The sequence below is a fragment of the Telopea speciosissima genome, chromosome 1 (assembly GCF_018873765.1).
Source record: "Telopea speciosissima isolate NSW1024214 ecotype Mountain lineage chromosome 1, Tspe_v1, whole genome shotgun sequence".
NCBI lineage: Eukaryota > Viridiplantae > Streptophyta > Magnoliopsida > Proteales > Proteaceae > Telopea > Telopea speciosissima.
In genome coordinates this window covers 53,547,784-53,571,825 of record NC_057916.1, presented here as the reverse complement: position 1 = coordinate 53,571,825, position 24,042 = coordinate 53,547,784, and the positions used below count along the sequence as shown (strand labels likewise).

Here is a 24,042-nt window from a genome sequence, read left to right as displayed (position 1 = left end):
GGTGAAAGCTATACTTCCGAATAATGAGGAAAAGCTGTTGACAAATGATGTAGAGGTCTATAACATATATACTAATTTTGGGGTGAATATGATTAGACTATATGTTTATGATCTGGAACATAGTCTGTCTGACACTGAAGGCTTCTATACAATTAATGGGCACCCCAATCACATTGTTTATAGAGAACAACCTCGGTTAGCTAGAAGGGAAAAACATCCAGTGAGAAGGGGTTCAGCTGTATGTAGGGCTTCTACCAGTGCCACTAGTAGTGGTACTGATACTACTACTGCCACTACTACTGCTAAGCCTATTGCTACTGATAATTCAAGGGCTAGTAGTGTTGCCATTGGATATACAGGGAGCCCTAATAGAAGTGGTGCAACTCCCATGGGGTTGAACGATAATTATGAGAATGTAGCATGTACCAGAATGGGTTTGACAAAAAATGTTGATGTTGGTAGCCAGAGTGATGTTACTGATGATGAATGGGTACATAATAGTGACAATGAATGGGATGAAGAACATGAAAAAGAAGATAGTTCGAGTGATGAAGATGATTTTGAATATGAAATGAAAGGAGATATGAGTGATGGTGATTGGATGGGTATGATTCTGAAGAATTTTATGGACAGTTTGCCAATGAAGATGTAAATGAAGATGAAGGAAAAGTGAAATTGCAATTCGGTCAGGTATTTGATAATGTGACCAAGTTCAGGGCTGCCCTACAAGATTTTATGGTGCAAGAGGGGTTTCAGAAGCAATTCAAGATAGATGAGAGAAGATGTAGCAGATGCAACATGGTAGGTCATAATAAGTGGAAATGTACGGGACCTCCAGTGAAGGACAAAAGGACATCTGCTAGTCAGACAGTTGGTATGAAGGTATAACTATTTATGCTTCAATATATACCTGTAACACTTGTATTTGCATGTTTAACTAACCATATATATTTATTGCTTATATAGAGAAATCATGATAATATGAGCCAGGGTGATATCAGCAATTCTCAGAGAGTGACCAGGTCACAGTCTTCTTCAGCTACCACTGTGAAGAGTAACCAAGAACACGAGCCAAAATGGATGCAGCTGCAACAAAGATTAGAGCAAAGAGAATGGCAGCAAAGAAGAAGAAATGAGACTTTCTTTTATTTAGTTTTACTAGAATTTTATTGGGTTTGTATTATGAATTTGAAGTGGATGTTTGTATTATGACTTTGGATTGGTTGTTTGTCTCATTACTTTGGAAGTTTGACTCTTTATTGGGTTTTTATCATGACTTTGGAAGTGTGACTCTTGTGTTAAGTGGTATACTAGACTTTGTAATGGTGTGACTTTGGAATTTCATCAAGTGTTGCCTTGGATTGAATGCATATTATTAGGGTTTTATTTTCATCGGTTATTTTGAATAGGGATATTGATGGGCATATGCCTAAGTTTTGAATAGGGATATTGATGGGCATATGCCTAGGATTTGAATAGGGTTATTGATGGGGGGCTGTTGCTACTGCTGCTGTTGCTTGCTTGCTGCTATTGCTTGTTTGTTGCTACTGTTGCTTGCTTGTTGCTACTGCTTGCTTATTGCTGCTATTGCTGCTGCTGCTTGCTTGTTGCTACTGCTACTTGGTTCAGTATGCAAGCTATTAGCTCAGTTCTGATTTCAAACATCCTCACCATGTATGCAATAAATAACTTGTTCTTATCACAATATTTGGTAGTTAAGAATAGGTAGGCAATTTATGTTCTGATTACCAATTATCATCTTAGGGAAATGTACTTATAATCCCTACAGTTTAGTGGTAGCATTCACAATCCCTCTAAAGTTTATAGGTACCATTCACACTCCCTCTAAAGTTACTATTTTATAGGTACCATTCACACTCCTACAGCTTGCTTGCTTTCTCCTCACATGGCATTGGATGATAGCAGCCAGAAGAGAACAAGGAATTAGCTATGTAGTCCTGAAGTGTGGACTACTCTTCTTTCATGGACAATTGTATCTGCTGCACTTGTTTTGTTGTCTGTTATGTTTTGCAAATGCAAGAATAAGGCCAATGGATTTCATGCTTTTAAAATTTTTAAAGGGATTGAGATGTTGGGAGGGGATCTACCACCTGTTATTTTCCATCTTTGACAATGAACCAGACACTAATTTATAGAACATCAAACAAAATGTAAATACAACTTCCATCTATTATTTTACAATCATCACTACAAAGTTAATAATAGACAACACTAATATAAATTGAACCGCAAACATCATTATAACAAGCATCTTGTGCATTTGATTCACTGTGCTCTTCAACTGGAGCTATTCATTTTCACTTCCACCAACCACAGGGTTGTTTCTTGGTGAATCTATCATCAGAGCTGACTTTGTTGGAGCATCATTTGGATACACCCATTTCTAAAAGTTACTGGCATCCACTTCACATTGTAGTATAGCCTTCTTGGATTTTTCTCCGATTTTGATATCTTCACTATAGCTCTATGTCCACAGTGGCGTTTTTTGTTCTCAAATTTGATATAACCTAAGGAACTATCTGTACTAGAAGCTGAGGCCATTCTTATCTGCAATAGTGGGAAAAATTCAAAATATAGTGTCAAAAGTTCCAATTTTTCACTCTAGTCGATGGAACCAAAGTGGGACAAATTCGAAACATTAATCTAGAGTGAGAAGGGAATATTAAACAGGAAAAAAAATTCAAATGGGATTAGCCTAGAAAAAAAAATTTCTCAATTGGGAAAAATTCAAAGGATTCAAATAACCTAGGGTTCCATTCTCTTTCCCTTACGGTTGATGAGGTGAACAAAACAAAAAGGCAAAAGAGTAGAGACTAGAGATTAATCTGGAGTGAGAAGGGTTAAGGGGTTTACTTTACTCACCTTAAAGTTGCAGGATCTTCTATCACTGGAATATCAGTGGCCGGAGAGTAGAGAGAGAAGTTGGAGTTTTCAATCGCCTAACATGGATGTGTAGGAGCTTCAGTTTCAGAAAGGGATGAAGCTAACATAGATGAGCTTCAGATTTTAGAATAAGAGATGGATTTTAATCGCCTAACATGGTGTTAGAGCTTCATCGCTTTGCCTGCAACTCCAACGGTCTTCTTTCCAACGGTCAGCATCTCCAAATCTTAATTCTAAGGTTAAAGATGATATAAGGATAGAATTGTAATTTTCACTCTGGCATTTTTCATTAAAGATGTACAAGGGTATTTTTGGGATATAAAATGCTGACATCATCACTTAACCTGTTGACTATAACAGAACGAGTATTTCGTCCATCATATGGATTTATAAGTAAATTTTATATTACTGGGGGGGCTACAAGATAGGTGAACAAACCTTAGCAGGTCTACTAGATTTTTACTAAAAAAAAAAAAAAAAAGGGCCACATTGCAATAGCAACACCAATTTAGCGATGAATTATTGACAATTAAAAAAGAAAACTGCTCGAAAAAGATTTAGTGGTTGTTTTTGACTTTTTAGTCGTGGTAATCCTTATTTCTGGAAAGAGCTCCTCTCTAGTATGCCAGCCCTTCCAATGTGCATCCGATGGTTAGAAGAACTCGAGGTGCATGCCCAGGTGCTCCAAGCCTTTGGATATGCGTTGGAGAGGATCCGGGTCCCTTATCTCTTATTTCCTATAATGGTGGTGATGTTCCTCCATGTTTTTCCACCCACCTTGACTATGCGAACAAATAATTATCACCTCCAATTCGCGGGCACCTCCAATTCCTCTAATAGGGGGGAGTGGACTCAACCTTGGGCAGTGTTTTCGGGCAGGGGGTAGGATGGTCATTTCCACCCCCCATGTGAGGAATTGGAGGGGGCAGCGAATTAGAGGAGATAACGATGAGATTTTGATATGGTAAAGAAAGAGATCAATGTGTTATTAAGATCACTTAATCAATCAAGCTAAGCTTGGGGACCAAGTCGATTGAAAGGTGATGCGGTACAACAGATGCCTATGACCATTTTGTGCAACATCATCATACACCAAATTTAGGCCAACTTGGTGGTCCATATTAACCAGAGGGCCAACTGCCCCTTTTATCAATCAATATCATGATTTGTATACAGTTGCAATAGTGACGGGTTGGGCCGGGCTTTTTAAAACCCCAACCCATCCTGAGTCACCTTAGCTTGGCCTAGACCCATTCAAGCCCTGACTCAGGGCCTAAAAAATCTAACACTAACCCGCCCTCAAGGTTGGGTCAGGCTGACCTTGATTGGCCCTAGCCATGGGGAAGGGGGAGGGAAATGCAGGGGCTGGGCCAGGCCAGGGAGAAGAAGAAGAAGAAGGAGAAAGAAAAGAGAAAGAACATGAGGAGGATGTAGAAGAAAAAGAAAAAAAAAATGACAGGGCAGGGCTCAGCGCAAGGCATCAACCCTAGCCCGGCCCGGTCCTGGCTCAGGGCCATAAATTTCCAATCCTGACCTGCTCTCGGTACAAGTGTATCTCAACCTAGGCCCTATTCAGGCTTAGAGTGGGCAAGGCCAAATTTGCACCCCTATTTTGCGACCATCATCGGAAGGTTTGCTATGTCTACTATTGTTGTTTTTATAAGGTAAAACTATGTCCATCTCTTGTGAGGCACAAGCACAACTCGATTGGCTTGTAAAGGTGCCATTCCCACCATTCAATCGGCATATTTTTCTTCAACAAATGTTCCAAGCATTTGATGATTTTTTAGAATTGAAAAACATACAGAACAGATAAAATGTGGATAGAAAGATGATGAGTGGGGAGATACTTCAAATCCTTAAGGACTTCTCATTGGTTGCCAAGAACCTCAAAATCTCCACCACAATTCCTCTTCCCTCCTCCTGTTCCAGATCTAAACCACCCACTCTGCTCCGAGTCCCCCTCATCTCTGAGCATATATACTCTTAACTTCCCTTTCCATAGTTTAAGTCTACAGTTCAGTTCTCATACCACCACCATCACCACCACCTTCTTACAAAACTCTTTAACTGAAACTAACCTATCTCTCAACCCGCCGGCTGCTTTCCGGCAACTCAAACAACCAGAAAGGAAATCAATTATGGCGGCCACACTAATGGCAGCAACCGCCAGCTCCAGCACTGTCCTTAGACCAACCCCGTTTCTGGGCCAGACACGAGGATCCAACGCTACCTCACTTAGAGAAGTTGTCTCTATGGGCACAGGGAAGTTCACCATGGTAAGCTACTGCTTATTGCCACCTTCTTGTTGGATTAATTCATTGGAAGAAGAATCATCTTTTTTGCTTCTTATTCGATTTAAAGTCCCTGCAAGTGATTCAATTTTGAAATTCGAACAGGGAAATGAATTATGGTATGGACCGGACCGTGTGAAGTATTTAGGACCCTTCTCTGCTCAGACTCCTTCATACCTCACCGGGGAATTTCCTGGTGACTATGGATGGGATACTGCCGGATTATCAGCCGATCCTGAGGCCTTTGCCAGGAACAGGGCTCTTGAGGTGACTCAGTTACATCTTCCCTTCTTAATAGTACTTATTCCTTGATTTTGATTGGGTTATTGGTTTTTGTAATGTGTTCCCCATGTGTGTGCTAGCATTCAATCATTATATGGATATAGATTAATGGATGAGTGTTGGTCTTAAATTCTTGTAACCGTTTCCAAGTGTGTCGCACTCCCACAATTTTTTGTGGCAACCCAACGGAGAAATTTGGTGAGGTCTGTGATGGTAGTGGAGGGCTTGGACCCAAGGCCTCCAATATCATCACTGATCTTGTATAGGGGTGCAGTGGTTTACCCCTACGGTACGACCCAATGGATCGACTCAACTTGAAGGAGTATAATCTTGTTTTATTGTCTTGTTGTGTAAGCGAGAGAGATAAGTGAGATCTAGGCATTTTTTAGTTAGGGTTTTCTGGGGAATGTTCTTGTTGCGAGTTTTGGGTGCCCTTGAGAGATCTCCGTTGTATTTTTTCTTCCGTCACATAACGAATCATCTACAACTTTCTCCCATGCATGTAGCACATCAAATTAGTGTGTGAACCACGTCAAAACTTTGTGTCATTCTTGCTCTGTTTTGTTTGTTTGTATTTCTTGGTGTTTGCATTAACATTGACTGATGGGCTTGGTTGGATGAAGCCTCTCTCTTATGCATTATTAATTAAATGAGGTTTCAGGTAATCCATGGGAGATGGGCAATGTTGGGGGCACTCGGGTGCATCACTCCGGAAGTGCTTGAGAAATGGGTGAGAGTGGACTTCAAGGAACCAATTTGGTTCAAAGCTGGAGCTCAGATCTTCTCAGAAGGAGGGCTTGACTATTTGGGAAACCCAAACCTTGTTCATGCTCAGAGCATCTTGGCAGTGCTGGGATTCCAAGTATTGCTCATGGGACTTGTGGAAGGCTTCCGCATCAATGGCCTTGAAGGTGTGGGTGAGGGAAACAATCTCTACCCTGGTGGAACCTACTTTGACCCCTTGGGACTTGCTGATGATCCAGTCGCCTTCGCCGAGCTCAAAGTGAAGGAGATCAAGAATGGTCGGCTTGCCATGTTCTCCATGTTTGGGTTCTTTGTCCAAGCCATTGTCACTGGCAAAGGCCCACTAGAAAACCTGTTGGATCACCTTGACAACCCTGTGGCCAACAATGCCTGGGTCTATGCCACCAAGTTTGTGCCAGGATCCTAGATTAATTATGTCATTTACTCACTCAGCTCCCTATTCTTTTATGAAAATGAACGATCAGTGTCTATCTACGCTATCAATTATCATGGTAAGTGATAGGATTTGAAGAATGATCTTGTTAACTCATCTGTATCAGTAAGAAACTAAGAATGGATATATTTTGTAAAAATTATGGATTTGGTGCGGTATTGATGATATATCACATGTTTTCTTCCTCATTCTTTATTGTCTTAATGAAGAAGTAACAATGGACCAAGTAGGATTAGGTGAGGTCTAGTTGAAAACAATGAAGGTAGTAACAAACAGTAAATCCCCCAAAGCATGTATTAATCCAATAGAAAAGATGCAAAACCTAACCCAGGAAATGGTTGGGTTCAGGTTGGAGGATTGTTTAAAAAGTTACAGTTTTGGTTGGATTGATCAAGGTAAGAGCAAAACATCAGCCACGCAATCCCATGGGAAGCAAAGCCGCAAAGGTCCCCTACTCACATATTAAGTTTCATCTAATTGGAATTGGCCAAGTGACAAAATAAAACTTTTAAATTCCAGAGCTATCAAGAGAATGCATGACAATGCATAGACTACTAAGAATGTGCATGACAGTAAATGAGAGAGTATATGATTGAATGTAAATATGAGATTGGCAACTAGTCAATTCAAACCATTCTTTACGATAACCAATTGTCAAAATTGGCACATCATCAATCCACATGTTACAATTAGATGAGTCACCTATAATATTCTATTGCTATGACCATCCATAAAACTTTTTGCCTTGTTTTGAATACCAGACAAAAATATTTTTTGACAGCTACAACTTTCTCATGGTTTCAAAAAAGTACATTAAATTTTAATTAGTCTCCATTTGAAAATCAATCGCAAGTTGCAAAGTTGAGCTACAACTTTCTCATGGTTTCAAAAAAGTACATTAAATTTTAATTAGTCTCCATTTGAAAATCAATCGCAAGTTGCAAAGTTGAGCCCGTTGGCAGGGATGCGTGAACACAAGGAAAAAACTAAACAAACAATCACACACAAATAGAAGGAATTTAAGAATGCATACATCCAGAATGCAAGTCTACTAATGCATACATCCATATGAGAGAATCAGAGAATTTTTCACTAGGTAGAAAAACTCTACCTCACCAACTCACTATGTGATTTCCTTTACTTGTCTCTTGGGTTTTCCACGTAAAGAAAATATACAGTTTATAAACTTCAATCCCAACAGAATGACAATTTTAACCATGTTACATGTACTTGACACATAACCAACCCAAAACCAACTGAGCCTTGTGAAGAAGCCTAGATATTGCTGCAATTACAAAGTATTTCAAGGTTGGACCATTGAAGGCTTCATCTTCCTCAAAAATCAAGTTCCTTGTAACCCAGCAAAGACATTAAAACATACATGAAAGAAAATGTCTCAACAAGACTAGCCACATGATAACCCAAGTGGATTCTGGAGCATATGATTTAAACAAGTATAATGGTCTACATGAAGAATTGAGATTTCTAACTTCGTATGAAATGACAACTATAAAGTTGATTCCTGTGATTCATAATGGATCATGTAATACTTCCTACAAAGCAGGATGGTATAGAAGACATCATCTCCCTTTGATACTATCAGGTTACAAATACGATCTATCGGAGATTACATAAACTGAAACATAATATACAAAAAGAAGTCCTAAAAACCCTTTGGACTATAAACAAACACTTTCGATCCCTCCACAACAAAGTAACAAAAATGGTAAATATACAACCGAATGCCCCCTCCCCATAATCTCTCAAACCCATCTGTTTACATCACAAATGCTTGCAGGAAGATGAGAACTGCACGAGAAAATGGTAACAGCACATTTGTGCATCATTTTAGTTAATTACCGCTCAATGCTGCTCAAAGGTCTTTGTTTCTGTCCATGCCTTGCAACTCTGCAAGAAACCTGACTCTAGACTTCTTACCCTGGCCAGTGCAGATTGCACAGCCTAAAACTGAGCCAGTAAAGATGACAAATAACCTTGATGAAATACAATATTCTACATGAACTTCATGCCCTTCCCCCACCATTTCTTACGGCTCTTCTCCATTTCCGAGTTCCCATGCTTGTGAAGTGTTGCCTTCGTCTCCTGTAACCTAATCTTGAACTCTTTCTTCCATGCCTTAAACCTCAGCTTGAGCTTCCGGAGCTCATCATCAGTGTTCAGACTGGAAGCAGACTGCCCTGACTTTACTTCTACAAGGAACCCTGTGTCTTCTTCAAATACCTGCTTCCTTTGTTCAAACTCCTTTACCAGGTGGCTCACTGCATTGAGCAAACCATTAGACCCTTGTCCAGGTGCAAAGTCAGACGTGTGGTTAGGCAACTTGGCAGGGATGCTGCCACCAGGAATCAAGGCCCCCATAGATGTAGTATCCTCAGTATCATAATAGTGACGCAATGCTGAAGCATCAGCCCTTCCAGGTTGGCCTGCAATGTCATCAGCTGCAAGACCCTTCTTGGCTGCAGCTAGACTAATCTGCATCATCACCACAAAACTGTAATTTTAGTCATGTGCTAGATTGGATTATTTAGTTGGGGAGCCCAGAAAGACACGCTGAACAAAATCAAGAGAGAATCAGTTTTAGTCATTTTAAGGGAAGGCCACTTAATCACTGAAGAATAGGTGTTCTGGAGCATCTTTTGCTGATATATGGAGATTTTCAGAACCATATTCTTCAGATTTTTTACTTTATTTTAACCAACAGTTTGCAAGGCTCAGCAAGATGGATGCCATATCCACAACTTGGAAGGTTAGATTGCACCAAAAAAACATAAGCAGGTAAGCTTCGCCCTCTATACATGAGTCATATTTTCTGTCCAAATGGATCTCACCACAAGGAAAAGGTAAACTCCTCTTTTAACTTTTTGGCTATTTTGACCTAAAAAGTCAAGATGTGTATCATTTAATATACAAGGGGAAGACAAAAAAAATTTGGGCCATATTATTGAAATGAAATTGAAATTTGACATGTGGCTAATAAATAGGATGCCCTATCTATCCAAAAGTTCTGATTGGGAAAATATTGCTCAAATCAGGCAACCCAGCCCGCTAAACCTATCAAAGCAGGCATCCAGAAAACCTTTTCTCCTATAACAAGGCATACAATTGTTTAAAAGGGGGGGAAAACAAAAACAAAAACAAAAAAAATCAAAAGAATAGGTATCCAAATTTTGACTGAGTGGCTACCAAATGGAAAGTTCCCTCGCTCCCCTAAAATATATCACGATCATAACTTCTACTCATTTGAGTGCTTATTTTACATTGCTACAGGATAGTCCAAAGTTTATTCTTGAAATTTCCCCACGGAAATTCTTTTTTGATGGTTTTACCCCACCTTAAAAATCAACATTCACTGTCTAAACATTCTATTCCAAGTCAGAATATGTATCTAACCCTTTTAGTTTTCCCAAATAAATAAATATTTTTCAACGAAATTTAAGGGAACCCTATTTGCTGGAAGCAGTTATCACAACATGCTATCGAACTGTATTTAATTTTGTTTGCAGAAATAGCAGATACAACTAATATAGGAACGATGGTGGACCAAACACAAAGTGTTCCACCTACAATATATAGTTCACAAATATAGACATGACAATAAATAACAAAACTTCTAGATGGTGGCATTATTGTTTTCCTGCAATAGTATATGGATAAGTAGATACAATGATCCATCTATTACATTAACAGGGAAAAAAGAAAAGGGAGGAAAAAAATATTAGCCACCGAAGTTGATGTTTGCATTCAAAAGAAAAAACTTTAAACAGGTCCATAGATTGGCAAGTCCTATGTCACATCAGTCATATGCATAGGTCTGAATGGTTAAAAGATGTGTTTTCTATTTCACACACAACCATATTGTCCAGTTTAAAGCGAGTGCACGGCAAATTTGAAATACAAATTTACTTCTCAAGTGGCAATCTAAATAGGCATGGTAAAGCAGATACTATAATTGTCAGCATAGTTGAGAGGAGAGATCGAAATTTTTTAGAATACTTACTATTGGGTATTATGGGAATTGTGTATTTGTATGTATTGTTGTCTTATGGAGAAATATTTCTGTATGTAGGGGTATAATAGGTATTTCATTTTGAACTCTTATTACAAAATTTGGAGAGAGGTTAATAGCTCTCTCAAATCTATTCTCCCGAAATCGTCTTCTCTTCTATACTTCCTCCTTCCTCCATCCTCTTTACGTGCTTTCTTGCATCTTGGTATCAGAGCAAAGCTGGTTTTAGATGTCGATCAAGTGATCCTGTTCTTCCTTCAAACTTCGGAACCCAACTGTAACTTAGGGTTCCAAGGACAGCACTGAAGAAGCAGTTTGTAAGGATCTTAGTGTGAGAACGAAGAACTTCATCAACAAGAACAGAAGATGATGTTTGGATGATTGGATCAAATCTGTGGAAGACCTGAGCACTACACTGTTACTACCAGGCCTAGGAAATTTTTTCTTTTTCCTTCTCGTCTGAAGTCTGTTGGAAATAAGACCAAAACCCTTTGGGTATCCCAAGAGTCCTTTCTTTGGAAATCCTAGCTGCACCATGTGATATTTGGTCGCAAGTCTCCACAACCCCAAACTCTGCAAATATTTTCTTCTGGTTTTGTGGACTCTGTCTGTGCATCTCAGTGATTTTTCTTGTTTGGAAGTTGTTTTTGGTTGATGCATTCTGTTGTTTGAAGACTAAAAATTGTGAAAGATTTGGTTTCTACCTTGAGATATTAATATGGTTGGAGCTACTTCACGGTTGTGATGTAATTTCGATATCTGAAATCAAACTTCCTACATCTAAAAAGAAGTGTGAGAAGGGTGTGGACTCCCTATTTGGTTAGGGTATCCAACCAGCTTTCCTAAGGTATGTATCCTCGAGAAATCATGGGAAACTAGGATACATGACTGGAGAAGTCAGGTATGAAACCCCAGATTTCAGAAACCTTGAGTCTCAACCTTATGGGTAAAATAGTAATTTCATCCCAAGGGTATTATGATAATTACACTATATGATTAATTAGAGTTTATTATTTTAGTGATTAAATGTGTTTTAATGCAAAAAGTAATGTTTTATAAAATTTTAGGTTTTTATGTACATACATGTAGTCATAGCTTATCGGTGTGTAGTTGCTTTGTTTGTGGGAGGTACAAGGTTCAATTCTTGTGTGCAACACATTAAGTATAATTTTTGTTTATTTTAGAATTATTATCAAATTGAGGTAAATTCAATTTAGAAAGAGAGAAGTTCAGCCAGCTTGGTGGAAGAAGCCTCTTATGGACCCCACTTTGAGATTTCGTGACTTAATGCAAAAAAAAAAAAGAATAAACAATGATGTTAATAAAATAATAAAAAAAGAAAAAGAGGAGAGAGTAGACTATATGGCAGATTACTTGGAAGAAAGCAAGTCCAATTGGGAGATTTAGGGAAATTAGAGATAAATTGGGATAAACTAGGAACAACCGAGAGGGAAGGAAAGAGGGTCATCGCACATAAAAAGGAAAATACAAATAAATAAATAAATAAAAGAAACTTGACTCAAAAAAGGAAACAAATCTTCACAAGAGATAAGACGAGAGAGGGAGAGAGAGAGTGAGTTAGAGATAAGAGAGAGAGTGAGTTGGAGATAAACAAGAAAGAGGAAAGGAGTAGCCCTTTAAGAGGAGATAGAAATATAAGGGTGGACTCCAAAGAAACCCCAAACCTAGATTGTGGAAGTAAGGAAAGAAAGGAAAAGAAGAAGAAGTGAAAGCTTAGAGAGTTCAAGTAAATTTGGGGCCGCACAAACAAAGAGTAAGTTCTTCTAAACCTAATTTAATTTTTGCCTAGGGTAAGAGATAATAGACCTAGATTAATTTTATAAGATCATATTCTAAGACCTTGTATTGCGCCTTTAGCAAGGATGATAATCTTTAGGAGACTGTGATTCTTGATATTTTCTGCACAGATTTTTCTGTGCACCGTTTTTGTAAAAATCAAAGTTTTTAAACGGTTTAGGATTAGAATTTTAAATTTATATGGTAACAAAATAGACGGATAGACCTTCCTGTGCATGTATTTTAAGACCCTAATCCATTCTGGAAGTGCATGTATTTTGGGTATTACATTGAGGTTAATGTAATTCTGTCCAGCACACTTGTCTGTCCTTGTGACTAATTTTCAGGTTACCTATGAGCCAAATCTGAAGATGACCCCTGCTGATGAAACGTGGCCCTATAAGTCTAGTTTCACCCATAAAAAGACCCAATTGAATTGATTTCTGGAAGATGGACAAATTATATTTTTACTGCTCTGTACACAATCCTGAGTGCAGGTTTTGCTATAGTTATGAACCCGAGTTGTGCTCAATTTTTTAGCAAACTTAGAGACCTTAAATTAGGTTTATGTCTTGTGATGATTTGTGTATTTATAAGTCTAGTTTAACATATAAAAACTGAGAGCCATTATAATTTTTAATGATTGATTAATGCACTTTTAGAGCACAAAGGTCATTCTGTTTAGTAGAAAAAATTCCTGTCAATACCCTAGTTTGGGCTTGGATTTGAAGGGCCTTGGAGGCTTATTCTCGAGATGGATCCTTCTTATGAATTGTGGTCTTTTAAGTCTAGTTTAATAGTATATATGTTTTATACCTATTGGATGTCTGTGTTAAAAGTTATGGCATTAGGAAGTGACTATTCGCAGAATGGGACAAAATCCGAGAAGATTAATATGATGTGATAGGTGAACATATCTAGGGATTGTACATTGTACGGGAGAGAAACTAAAGACTTGGTAAAAGTGTAATTCTATTCAAGTACCAAGGTGAGTATAATCATGGATTGATGTTTACAAGTATTGGATGTTTGTTATGCTTTAATATGAGTGACATGCTATGTATGTATTATGAGTTTAGAATTATATGATGTGATGAAACACTATGACAGCATGTAATAGAACCTCATTCAGAATATAAGAAAGAATTGGACATAAGGTCCTAGAATCAGACATTTAGAATTCAGACCTAGAACCCAGACTGCACCCCTTTCCAGCAGAGGGTTAGGTGCTGGATGAGGACACCAGAATCGAATTGAGGATAAGACCTCCCACAGGGGAGCACACTGTCCTCCAGAACCAGAACCGGATCTAGACCTCCCACAGGGGAGCGTACTTGATCCCAGACCCGGTCCGGTCAGCTGGGGTAAAAGAGAAATGACTCCCGGTAGTGTTCAGCTGGGTAATGCAAGAAATGGCAGCCATCAGATCAACGGTCGTGTTGCTCACCTTTACTAGATGTATACATGCAGTAGAACCAAACAAAATTGCATTAATGTATCTAGTTTTTACCATAGTTCATGCATTGTTTGTATGTATAAGTTGTGCCTATTAATGCATGTATTATCTCGCTGGGCTGTCGAGCTCACCCCTTTATTTTTCAGACACATATGATGGAACATGTCAATACACAGACTGCACAGGTGACCAAGAGCAGCAGGATGGCGATTATGATGCTTGATAGACTTGAAGATTTGAATAATGGATATTAGGATACTTTATTGATTGAATTTGGATTTAATGGTTGGATGTAGCACAATTCGACTTGGATACTGTTTATTTTCTTTTATGTTAGCTCTTATGCTTGTGGGATGAACATATAATGATTACTTGGAATTGCCACCAGATTTGGATGAAAACATATATTTATTCGATGATATGTTGCTTGATAATCTTCCGCATAGTTAGAAAAGGTGGCATGCTTATATGCTAATTAAAAAAAAAAAATTCAGCTAACTTTTAGACACATGCTAAGTTAAGAAACCGATCGTAAGATCACCGCCCGCGAGGGTTGTACTCATACCCTTATCCCAGGTTTGGGTTGTCACAACATGGTATCAGAGCAAAAGTTTAGACAACTGGACCTAGAGACTGGTGGCGTAGGGGAAAAAAAAAACAATACAAAAGTCTCTTTTGCTGCATAATCACTAAACCAAACAGAACCTAATTAAGAAAAGCATACTGTACAGACACAAGTTGTTCTTCATAATCATGCATATCTAGGACTATCTTTATGATGAAACCTAGTATTGTGTAATTCATTAGTCTTGTTTTGTTATAGGTAGTCATGCCTCCTCGTGAACGTCCTCGTTCTATGGGAAGGGGCCAATCAGGCAGTTCAGGTGACTTAGGCTTGCCGCCTCCTCCTCCTTCCCCTCCACCAATTCTGGCAGGGGCTTTTCCGGGTGGCCAACCTGATCTGGTACAGGCCATCGGCAACTTGGTCAACGCAATATATCAACAACAAACAGGTAGGGCACCTCCTCAACCTCCTATGGCAGACACTACTTGCACTATTGAGCAGTTCCGGAAACTTAGACCCTCATATTTCAAAGGGGACACTTCTAACCCTCTGAAGGCAACAAAATGGATCAGGGAGTTAGAAAAGAACTTCACTTTGTTGAATCTCACTGATGTGCAAAAGGTGGCGTGTGCTACGTACCAGCTACAGAGCAAAGCAGATGATTGGTGGCAATCTACACATCGCATTGAAGAAAGAGATGGACAACCCCTAACTTGGGCCAGATTCCAAAAGGTCTTCTACAAGAAATATTTCCCCACCAGTTTGAGACAAAGGAAAGAGGAAGAATTCTTGACCTTGAAGCAACATAATCTCTCTGTCATAGATTATGAGTTAAAATTCGAGGACCTCAGTAAGTTTGCCCCTCACCTAGTTGATACCGAGGAGAGGAAGACTCGACAATTTAAGAGAGGCCTTCGTTCTGACCTGAAGAGGATTGTAGCAGCTTATAAGTGCCCTACATATGCAGAGGTAGTGGAGAGAGCACAAATTGTTGAAGACAACTCGAGGTTTGTACCTCCGAGTGTTTCAAACACACAGAAGAAAAGGTCTCACCATTATCCAACTCAAAACTATGACAATCACAGCAAGTAGCAAAGGACAACTCACCATTATCAAGAGAGGACTGTTTGCCCCAAATGCAAGAAATCCCACTCTGGAGAATGCATGGCCCGATCGAATGCTTGTTTTAGGTGTGGCAAGGAGGGTCACATGGCAAAGGATTGCCCTGAATAGAAGAACAACCAGACTGCAATAGGCCATCAGCACAAGCCTGGACAACAATCATTTCAGAAAGGTCATCATCAAGCTAACCAGAGGCCCAATACACAGGCTAGAGTTTTTGCTATGACTGAGGAAGATGCAGAGGTTTCACCATCGGTGGTGACAGGTACACACTTACTATTCATAGTATTCCAGCTCATGTACTTATTAACTCTGGTTCCACACACTCTTTTATATCTCATGCATTCTCAACAAAGTTAATTGTTTCACCTCGACTATTGGAATATGACCTATCAGTGCACACACCTTCGGGAGAGGTTATGACATCAAACATGGGGTATGACACTTGTAATGTAGCAATTGGTGATTGGGTATTATCTGCTAATCTGGTACTACTGGATATGAAAGATTTTGATGCCATTTTGGGTACGGACTGGTTGTCTAACTACCATGCCAAGATCTTATGCCGTGAGAAGGAAGTCTCCTTCAACCTCCCAGGGGAACCCGATTTCCGATTCAAAGGAAAAAAGTCCAAATCACCGACACCAGTTATGATCTCAGCTCTTCAAGCTAGAAAATTGCTCGCAAAAGGCTGTACAGGCTTTTTAGCTAGTGTGATTGACACAGAGATAACTGCACCGAAGAAGGAAGATATTTTGGTAGTTTGGGACTTCACCGATGTTTTCCCAGAAGATCTAATAGAACTACCCCCGAATCGGGAAGTTGAATTTTCTATAGACTTACTTCCGAGTACAGCACCAATTTCCAAGGCACCCCATAGAATGGCTCCAACGGAACTAAAAGAACTTAAGGAGCAATTGCAAGACTTACTTGACAAGGGATTCATACGCCCTAGTGTGTCTCCCTGGGGTGCTCCGGTACTTTTCGTTAAGAAGAAAGATGGGTCGATGAGGCTATGCATAGACTATAGAGAACTGAACAAGGTGACCATAAAGAACAAGTATCCTCTACCCCGTATAGAGGACTTGTTTGACCAACTGCAAGGAGCTGCCGTATTTTCCAAGATTGATCTACGGTCTGGGTATCACCAATTGAAGGTTAAAAGTGAAGATGTGCCTAAAACAGCTTTTCGAACTAGATATGGCCATTATGAGTTTATGGTTATGCCCTTCGGATTGACAAATGCACCTGCAGTTTTCATGGATCTTATGAACCGAGTCTTTCATGAGTATTTGGACCGGTTCGTGATTGTATTCATTGATGATATACTAGTTTACTCTAAGAGTAAGGCCGAGCATGAACAACATCTGTCTACAGTTTTACAAATCTCGAGAGAAAAACAACTTTACGCCAAGTTCAAGAAGTGTGAATTTTGGCTAGATAGAGTGGTGTTTCTGGGTCACATTGTATCAGAAAAAGGGGTTTCTATTGATTCCAGTAAGGTCGAGGCCGTTACCAAATGGCCTAAACCAAGAAATGCCTCAGAGATCAAAAGTTTTCTTGGCCTAGGTGGCTACTATAGGAGATTTGTGGAAGGATTCTCACGCTTGGCACTACCCTTGACCAAGCTAACCAGGAAGAACGCCTGTTTCGATTGGACAGAAGAGTGTGAACAGAGTTTTTAGGAGTTAAAGAAGAGGCTAGTTTCGGCACTAGTGCTAACAGTTCCTCCAGAATCAGGGAATGTACACTGATGCATCTCGCAAGGGCTTAAGTTGTGTACTCATGCAAAATGGCAAAGTCATAGCCTATGCTTCTCGACAACTAAGATCTCATGAGCAAAATTACCCCACTCATGACTTAGAATTGGCAGCTGTGGTGTTTGCACTGACGATATGGAGACACTATCTCTACGGTGAGAAGTACGAAATTTATACAGACCATAAAAGCCTTAAGTATATCTTCACACAAAAAGAGCTCAACATGAGGCAAAGAAGATGGCTGGATCTACTTAAAGACTATGATTGCACAATTAATTACCATCCAGGGAGGGCAAATGTGGTCGTGGACGCCTTAAGCAGGAATCCTTAGGGGTACTCCACTTCACTTTTGACTAGGCAACGACACATCATTAACGACTTCAGAAAACTTGACCTAGAAGTGATGGTAGGAGATGTTTCAGCCATACTATCCAACTTGATAGTACAACCATCTTTAATAGAGAAAATAAAATCTGCCCAAAGTGAAGACCCGTGCCTAGAGAAAATCAAGACGGAAGTTCAAGAAGGAAAGAGGATGGATTATGTCATCACGAAAAATGGAACTCTTAGATTGGGTGACCGGATTTGTATGCCCTATACAGTTCATCATGGAAGTACCAAGATGTACCAAGGCTTGAAGACCACGTACTGGTGGAACAACATGAAGAGAGAAATTGCTCACTATGTAGAGAAGTGCCTAACTTGCCAACAAGTTAAGGCAAAACATCAAAGGCCATTTGGGTTGTTGGAACCACTATCTATTCCAGAATGGAAATGGGAGCATATTACCATGGATTTTGTTACAAGACTTCCGAGGACGTCCAAAGGTCATGAAGCGATATGAGTTATAATTGACAGACTGACCAAGTCAGCTCACTTTCTGCCAGTTCGGATGACTTATGACATGGACAAGTTTGCCCAACTTTACCGTGGAATTCCGTGAATACTGGCTTGATCAATGTGATCATAGCCCAGCCTTTATTTATAATATTGAAATCATATGACAAAAAATATAACTAAGCAATGTGGGACTAAAACCCACATACAAGAAATACCCCCATGGACAGATTTACCCTTGGACCCATATTAGAACACTCCCCCTCATGTTGGTGCATACATATCAAACATGCCCAACTTGCTAACAGCAGGAAAGAACAATTTTGTACTGATTCCTTTGGTAAGGATATCAGTCAACTGTTCACTAGACTGAATAAATGGAATATAAATAATTCCTTGTTCCAGCTTCTCTTTGATGAAGTGCCGGTCAATCTCAACATGTTTGGTCCAACATGAGCAATGTTGATTGCTAACTTGCTGTCACAGTAGAGTTGCATAGGAAGATCAGCACTCATCCTTAAGTCTTGAAGAAGCCCCTTGAGCCAAAGAAGCTCACAAATACTCTGTGCCATAGCTCGGAATTCAGCTTCAGTACTAGATCGAGCCACAACAGCTTGTTTTTTGCTTCTCCAAGTAGTTAGGTTACCTCCAACAAATGTGCAATATCCAGATGTGGACTTCCGATCATCAGGACTGCCAGCCCAATCTGCATCAGTGTACGCTTCTATCCGGAGATGGCCGTGTGGAGAGAACAATACTCCTTTCCCTGGAGCTGACTTGAGGTAACGGAGAATTCTGTATGTTGCTTCCAAGTGAGAAGAGTGAGGATCATGCATGTATTGGCTGACAAGGCTTACAGCAAATGTGATGTCTGGCCAGGTATGTGAGAGGTAAATCAATCGACCCACTAACCTCTGATAGCTGCCTTTGTCCACTGGTTCACCTTCCTTACTCTTCAAATGTGTGTTGGGCTCCAAAGGGGGATCTGCTGGTTTACACCCAAGCATCCCTGTTTCTTTCAATAAATCCAAGGTATATTTCCTTTGAGAGAGAGATATGCCCTTGGCTGAATAGGCAACCTCAATCCCTAGGAAGTACCTCAATTTGCCCAAATCCTTGACTTCAAACTCCATGCCCAAATAAACTTTTAGCTTCTGAATCTCATGTGCATCACTGCCTGTAATTACTATGTCATCAACATAGACAATCAAAAGGGTAACTTGCTGTCCCACTCTTTTAACAAACAATGTGTGGTCTGCATTACTCTGCTTATACCCATATGCGATCATAGCCTTATGGAATCGGCCAAACCAAGCCCTTGGGGACTGCTTCAGACCATACAGGGCCTTCTTTAACTTGCACACTTTCCCCTGAGTCTCTGAAGAGGTAAAACCCGGGGGTACCTCCATGTAGATATCTTCTTCCAAGTCTCCATGTAGGAAGGCATTCCTCACATCGAGTTGTTGAAGTTCCCATCCTTGATTAACAGCACAAGAAATGATGACCCGTACAGTATTCATCTTCGCTACAGGAGCAAAAGTCTCTTGATAATCGATTCCTTGGGTTTGAGTGAAACCTTTGGCGACTAATCTCGCCTTGTATCTCTCCACAGAACCATCAGCCTTGTGCTTCACAACAAAGACCCATTTACAACCAACAGGCCTCTTCCCATATGGAGAACTTACCAAATCCCAGGTCTGATTTTCGCAAGGGCAAGCATTTCTTCATTCATTGCCTCCTTCCATTTTGGTTCGGCTATTGCTTCCTGCCAAGTGTTTGGTATAGAGACAGAGGATAAAGAGGATATGAAAGCATGAAAGGTAGGAGTTAGAGAGTAGTAGGACACAAAGTTTAAGATAGGATGCTGAGTGCAACTTCTTTTTTGTTTGCAAACAGCAATGGGTAAATCAAGACTAGGATCAAGAGGGGGCTTACCCGCAGTATGACTAGGAGCAAGATTTGGAGTAGGAACAGATGCCGATTGCGTAGGTGGTGCAGCAGTGGTGGTTTCTTTCTCTTTGTACCGAGGACCATCTGTAGGAAAATCAGTTCCCCGAGTGTATTTCTGTTTCAAAAGTCTCTCCCCCTACACCTGTTGCTCATTCCGTCCCACTTCTTGTTCTTATAGAAACATCTTCAATGGTTGGTATCTCAACATCTAAAGGAGCAATCAGCAAGACCTCTTCATTACTTTGAGTCTCCCCCTGCAGAGGTACCAGAGGTGGAAAGTAAGCCTCCGACTCTCGAAAGACAACATCCATGGTAACCAACACCTTTCTGGTAGGAGGATGGTAGCATTTATAGCCCTTCTGAGTCGGTGAGTAACCAAGAAAAATGCACCGCAATCCTCTGGGATCAAGTTTACCATGGACGTGGTGATTTCGTGCAAACACAACATAGCCAAACACTCTTGGGGGCACCACAAAGGTGGATTTGCCAACCAACATATCCAAGGGACAATAGCCACCCAAGACACGAGATAGAAGTCGATTGATGAGGTAAGTAGCTGTAAACACGGCATCACCCCAGAAACGAGGAGGGACAGACATGGTGAACATAAGGGAACGAGCTACCTCCAGTAGATGTCTGTTCTTGCGTTCAGCCACTCCATTTTGAGCGGGAGTGTCAACACAAGAAGTCTGGTGTATGATCCCATGGCTGTCCAAATAGGAACGGAAAGCACCATCCATATATTCCTTGCCATTATCTGAGCGAAGAATCTTCACCTTGGCATCAAACTGCGTCTGGACCATTTTGTGGAATAACATAAAACAATTGAACACATCACTCTTACTATGCATCAAATATACCCCAGTCGTCCGGCTAAAACAATCGATAAATGTGACAAACCATCGAAACCCAGAGGTAGAAACACAACGGGCAGGGCCCCAAACATCAGAATGAATTAAACCAAAAAGATTCAAACTTCTGTTGTTTGAAATAGGAAAAATACTCCGAGTTTGCTTTGCCAAAGTGCAAGCATCACAAGAAAAATTATGTTTATTACATTGTTTTACCAGACTAGAAAATAAAGCATATAAAACCCCAATCGGGGAATGGCCCAAACGACGAAGCCAATTATTCAACTCAAGCAATGCAGAATCAAAAGTAGAAGATGCTGGCTGTGATGTCAATGCTGTCCGGGAACTTTCAAGCACGTACAGACCACCAAACACCTTACCACATGCAATCGTACTGTCCGTTTCCAAATCCTGAAATAAACAATGAGTTGGAAAAAATATTACTTTGCAGTTCAAATCCTTAGTTAGACTATTAATGGACAGCAAGTCAGTAGTAAACTTAGGAACATGTAAAACAAAGGAAAGAGTGAGAGAGGAGGTGCACTGAACGAAATCCCTTCCCAGAAATAGAAGATAGAGATCCATCAGCAACCCGAACCTTTGACTGGCCTGAAAGAGGAGTATATGCGGTAAAAACAAAGGAAGAACCTATCATATGGTCAGTTGCTCCTAAGTCAATAACCCAAGAGTCAGGCATGACCGAGGTGCGATTCCCACCAAAAGAAATACCTGTGGAAGAAGGTGCACTGGAAGGAGCAGGTAGAGACAAAGCTGAAGCCGCCATGGAAGGAGATACAGATGCCGAAGATGTGTCCAAGCGATTCATCATATCCCGCAGATTGTGCAACTCAGCCATCACAGAGGAAAGAGACTGTTCAGATGGATCTTCAGTAGCAGCCTAATTAGCACGAGAGGAACTGAGCCGATTGGAACCCCCCTTTCCACACCCACGAGTATCCGCAGGACGACCATGAAGCTTCCAACATCGGTCCTTGGTGTGCCAGTCCTTCCCACAATGATCGCATTTAATAGGCGGGCGATCACTAGATGGTATATCGGTAGGAGGAGGACGAGAGGAATTTCCACGGGAAGATTGAGAACCAGAAACAAGGGTTGATCGTTCCTGGGTGACAGGATGAACCATGGCAGTGCGCCTCGTGTCCTCAGCCAAAAGTATGGCATAGGCCTGCTCCAAAGAGGGAAGAGGATCCTGATTCAAAATATTGGACCTGATATTATCAAATTCAATGTTGAGGCTGGCCAAAAAATCAAACAGCCATAGACCATCCTCCCACTTCCTGAAAGTCGTCGCGTCAACATCCGTGGTATCCTTAAATGTGCCCAAAAAATCCAATTCCTGCCACAGTGTGCACATGGTATTGCAATATTGGGACAGAGACAACTCCAGCTGCTTGGTAGTATGGAGTTTTTGACGGAGTTCATAGCATTGGGCTGCATTCCCAACCTGAGAGTATGTGTCATGAGCCGTCTTCCAAATTTTTGCAGCGGTGTCAAGGAGCAGATATCGACCAGCAATGGTCTGGTCCATGGAATTAACCAAATAGGACATCACCAAAAAATTGAAATTCATCCATCGATCCTGAGCCGATCCAGCCTTTGTAGGCCCCTGACCTTAGTGCCCGTGATATAACCAGAGAGCCCACGGAAACCAATAGCAAATAAACAGGAACGAGACCATAGAAGATAATTGCTGCCATTCAACTTTATGGGATTCACCGGAAAGGGAACAAAGTCCCGTTGGTTGGAATCATCAGAACCAGTCGAAACAGTCGTGATCTCGGACTCGTCAGCCATGGTGGCTGGAGAAAAATAGGCAGAGACAAATCCCCAAAAAAAATCAGAACATGTATAGGGTAAAAAACGAACCCTTGGTGGGAGTCAACTCACCACCAAGGGATGAAAAAAAATTCGAACAAGGTGGAAGCCCCTCCCCCAAGGTGTGTAGAGGTGGCGGAAAAAGGAGGGAGGGACCTGCGGAGGTGGCGGGAGGAAGGGAGAGGGCCGGCAGTGGTTGGCAGTAGCTGGCGGAGGCGGTGGAGGGTTGGCAATGGCTTGCGGTAGCTGTTGGTGGCTGGCGGAAGTGGTGGAGGGGCTAGCTGTGGGTGGTTTTAGGGCAGAATGGCGGAAAAGAAAGAGAAGAGAAAAAAATGAAAAAAATTTACTTCCCATATCCCCGGAATATTTTTTGCTCTCATACCATGTGGAATTCCGTGAATACTGGCTTGATCAATATGATCATAGCCCAGCCTTTATTTATAATATTGAAATCATATGACAAAAAATATAACTAAGCAATGTGGGACTAAAACCCACATACAAGAATACCCCATGGACAGATTTACCCTTGGACCCATATTACAACATTTACATTGGTGCGATCGTCAGATTGCACGGCATACCGGTATCCATCGTGTCAGATAGGGATTCCCGATTTACTTCCAGATTTTGGCAGAGTCCGCAGAAAGCTATAGGCACGAAACTGAGTTTCAGTACCGCTTATCACCCTGAGACAAATGGGCAATCTGAGAGGACTATCCAGATTCTCGAGGATATGTTCAGGGCATATGTACTAGATTTACAGGGAAGCTGGGAATGGCATCTACCACTAATAGAGTTTGCCTATAATAACAGTTACCAGGCTACAATTGGTATGGCACCATATGAGACACTCTACGGCAGGAAATGTAGGTCACCCTTGTACATGGATGAAGTAGGTGAACGGAGCATACTAGGACCAGAAATAATTCAGAAAACCTGTGAGAAGACAGCCCTGATTCGTGAACGGATTCGAGTTGCACAGAGCAGACAGAAGAGCTATGCAGACAACAGGAGGAAGGACCTTGAATTTGATAAAGGTGACATGGTGTTTCTTCGTGTGGCACCCATGAAAGGTGTGATGAGGTTTGGAAAGAAGGGAAAGTTAAGCCCCAAGTACTTTGGACCGTTTGAGATTCTAGAGTGAGTCGGTAACTTAGCTT

The 24,042-nt window shown here is 40.8% G+C and overlaps 2 protein-coding genes across 2 annotated transcripts in view; one reads left to right on the top strand and one right to left on the bottom strand.

Annotated features, from left to right (window-relative positions):
- The first annotated feature begins 4,919 nt into the window (after window positions 1–4,919).
- LOC122642636 (chlorophyll a-b binding protein 13, chloroplastic-like) lies at window positions 4,920–6,828 on the top strand. Its single transcript, XM_043836172.1, has 3 exons — window positions 4,920–5,183; window positions 5,304–5,465; window positions 6,142–6,828. The coding sequence occupies exons 1-3, from the start codon at window positions 5,046–5,048 to the stop codon at window positions 6,649–6,651; spliced, it is 810 nt and encodes a 269-aa protein (XP_043692107.1). The 5' UTR covers window positions 4,920–5,045; the 3' UTR covers window positions 6,652–6,828.
- Window positions 6,829–8,188: 1,360 nt separating this feature from the next.
- The window catches only part of LOC122639982 (myosin-2-like), a 54,944-nt gene continuing 39,090 nt past the window's right edge, over window positions 8,189–24,042 (bottom strand). Inside the window, exon 24 of the mRNA XM_043833054.1 lies at window positions 8,189–9,171. Coding sequence (XP_043688989.1) covers window positions 8,692–9,171 — 480 coding nt within the window. The 3' untranslated portion in view covers window positions 8,189–8,691. The remainder of the gene's footprint in view (window positions 9,172–24,042) is intronic.

What these genes read in the sequence shown, in the direction of transcription:
- LOC122642636 (XM_043836172.1), top strand. Translation starts at nt 5,046, where the DNA reads ATGGCGGCCACACTAATGGCAGCAACCGCCAGCTCCAGCACTGTCCTT. An exon ending in GCACAGGGAAGTTCACCATG is followed by an intron (nt 5,184 to 5,303) that starts GTAAGCTACTGC and finishes AAATTCGAACAG; the next exon opens with GGAAATGAATTATGGTATGG. An exon ending in CCAGGAACAGGGCTCTTGAG is followed by an intron (nt 5,466 to 6,141) that starts GTGACTCAGTTA and finishes ATGAGGTTTCAG; the next exon opens with GTAATCCATGGGAGATGGGC.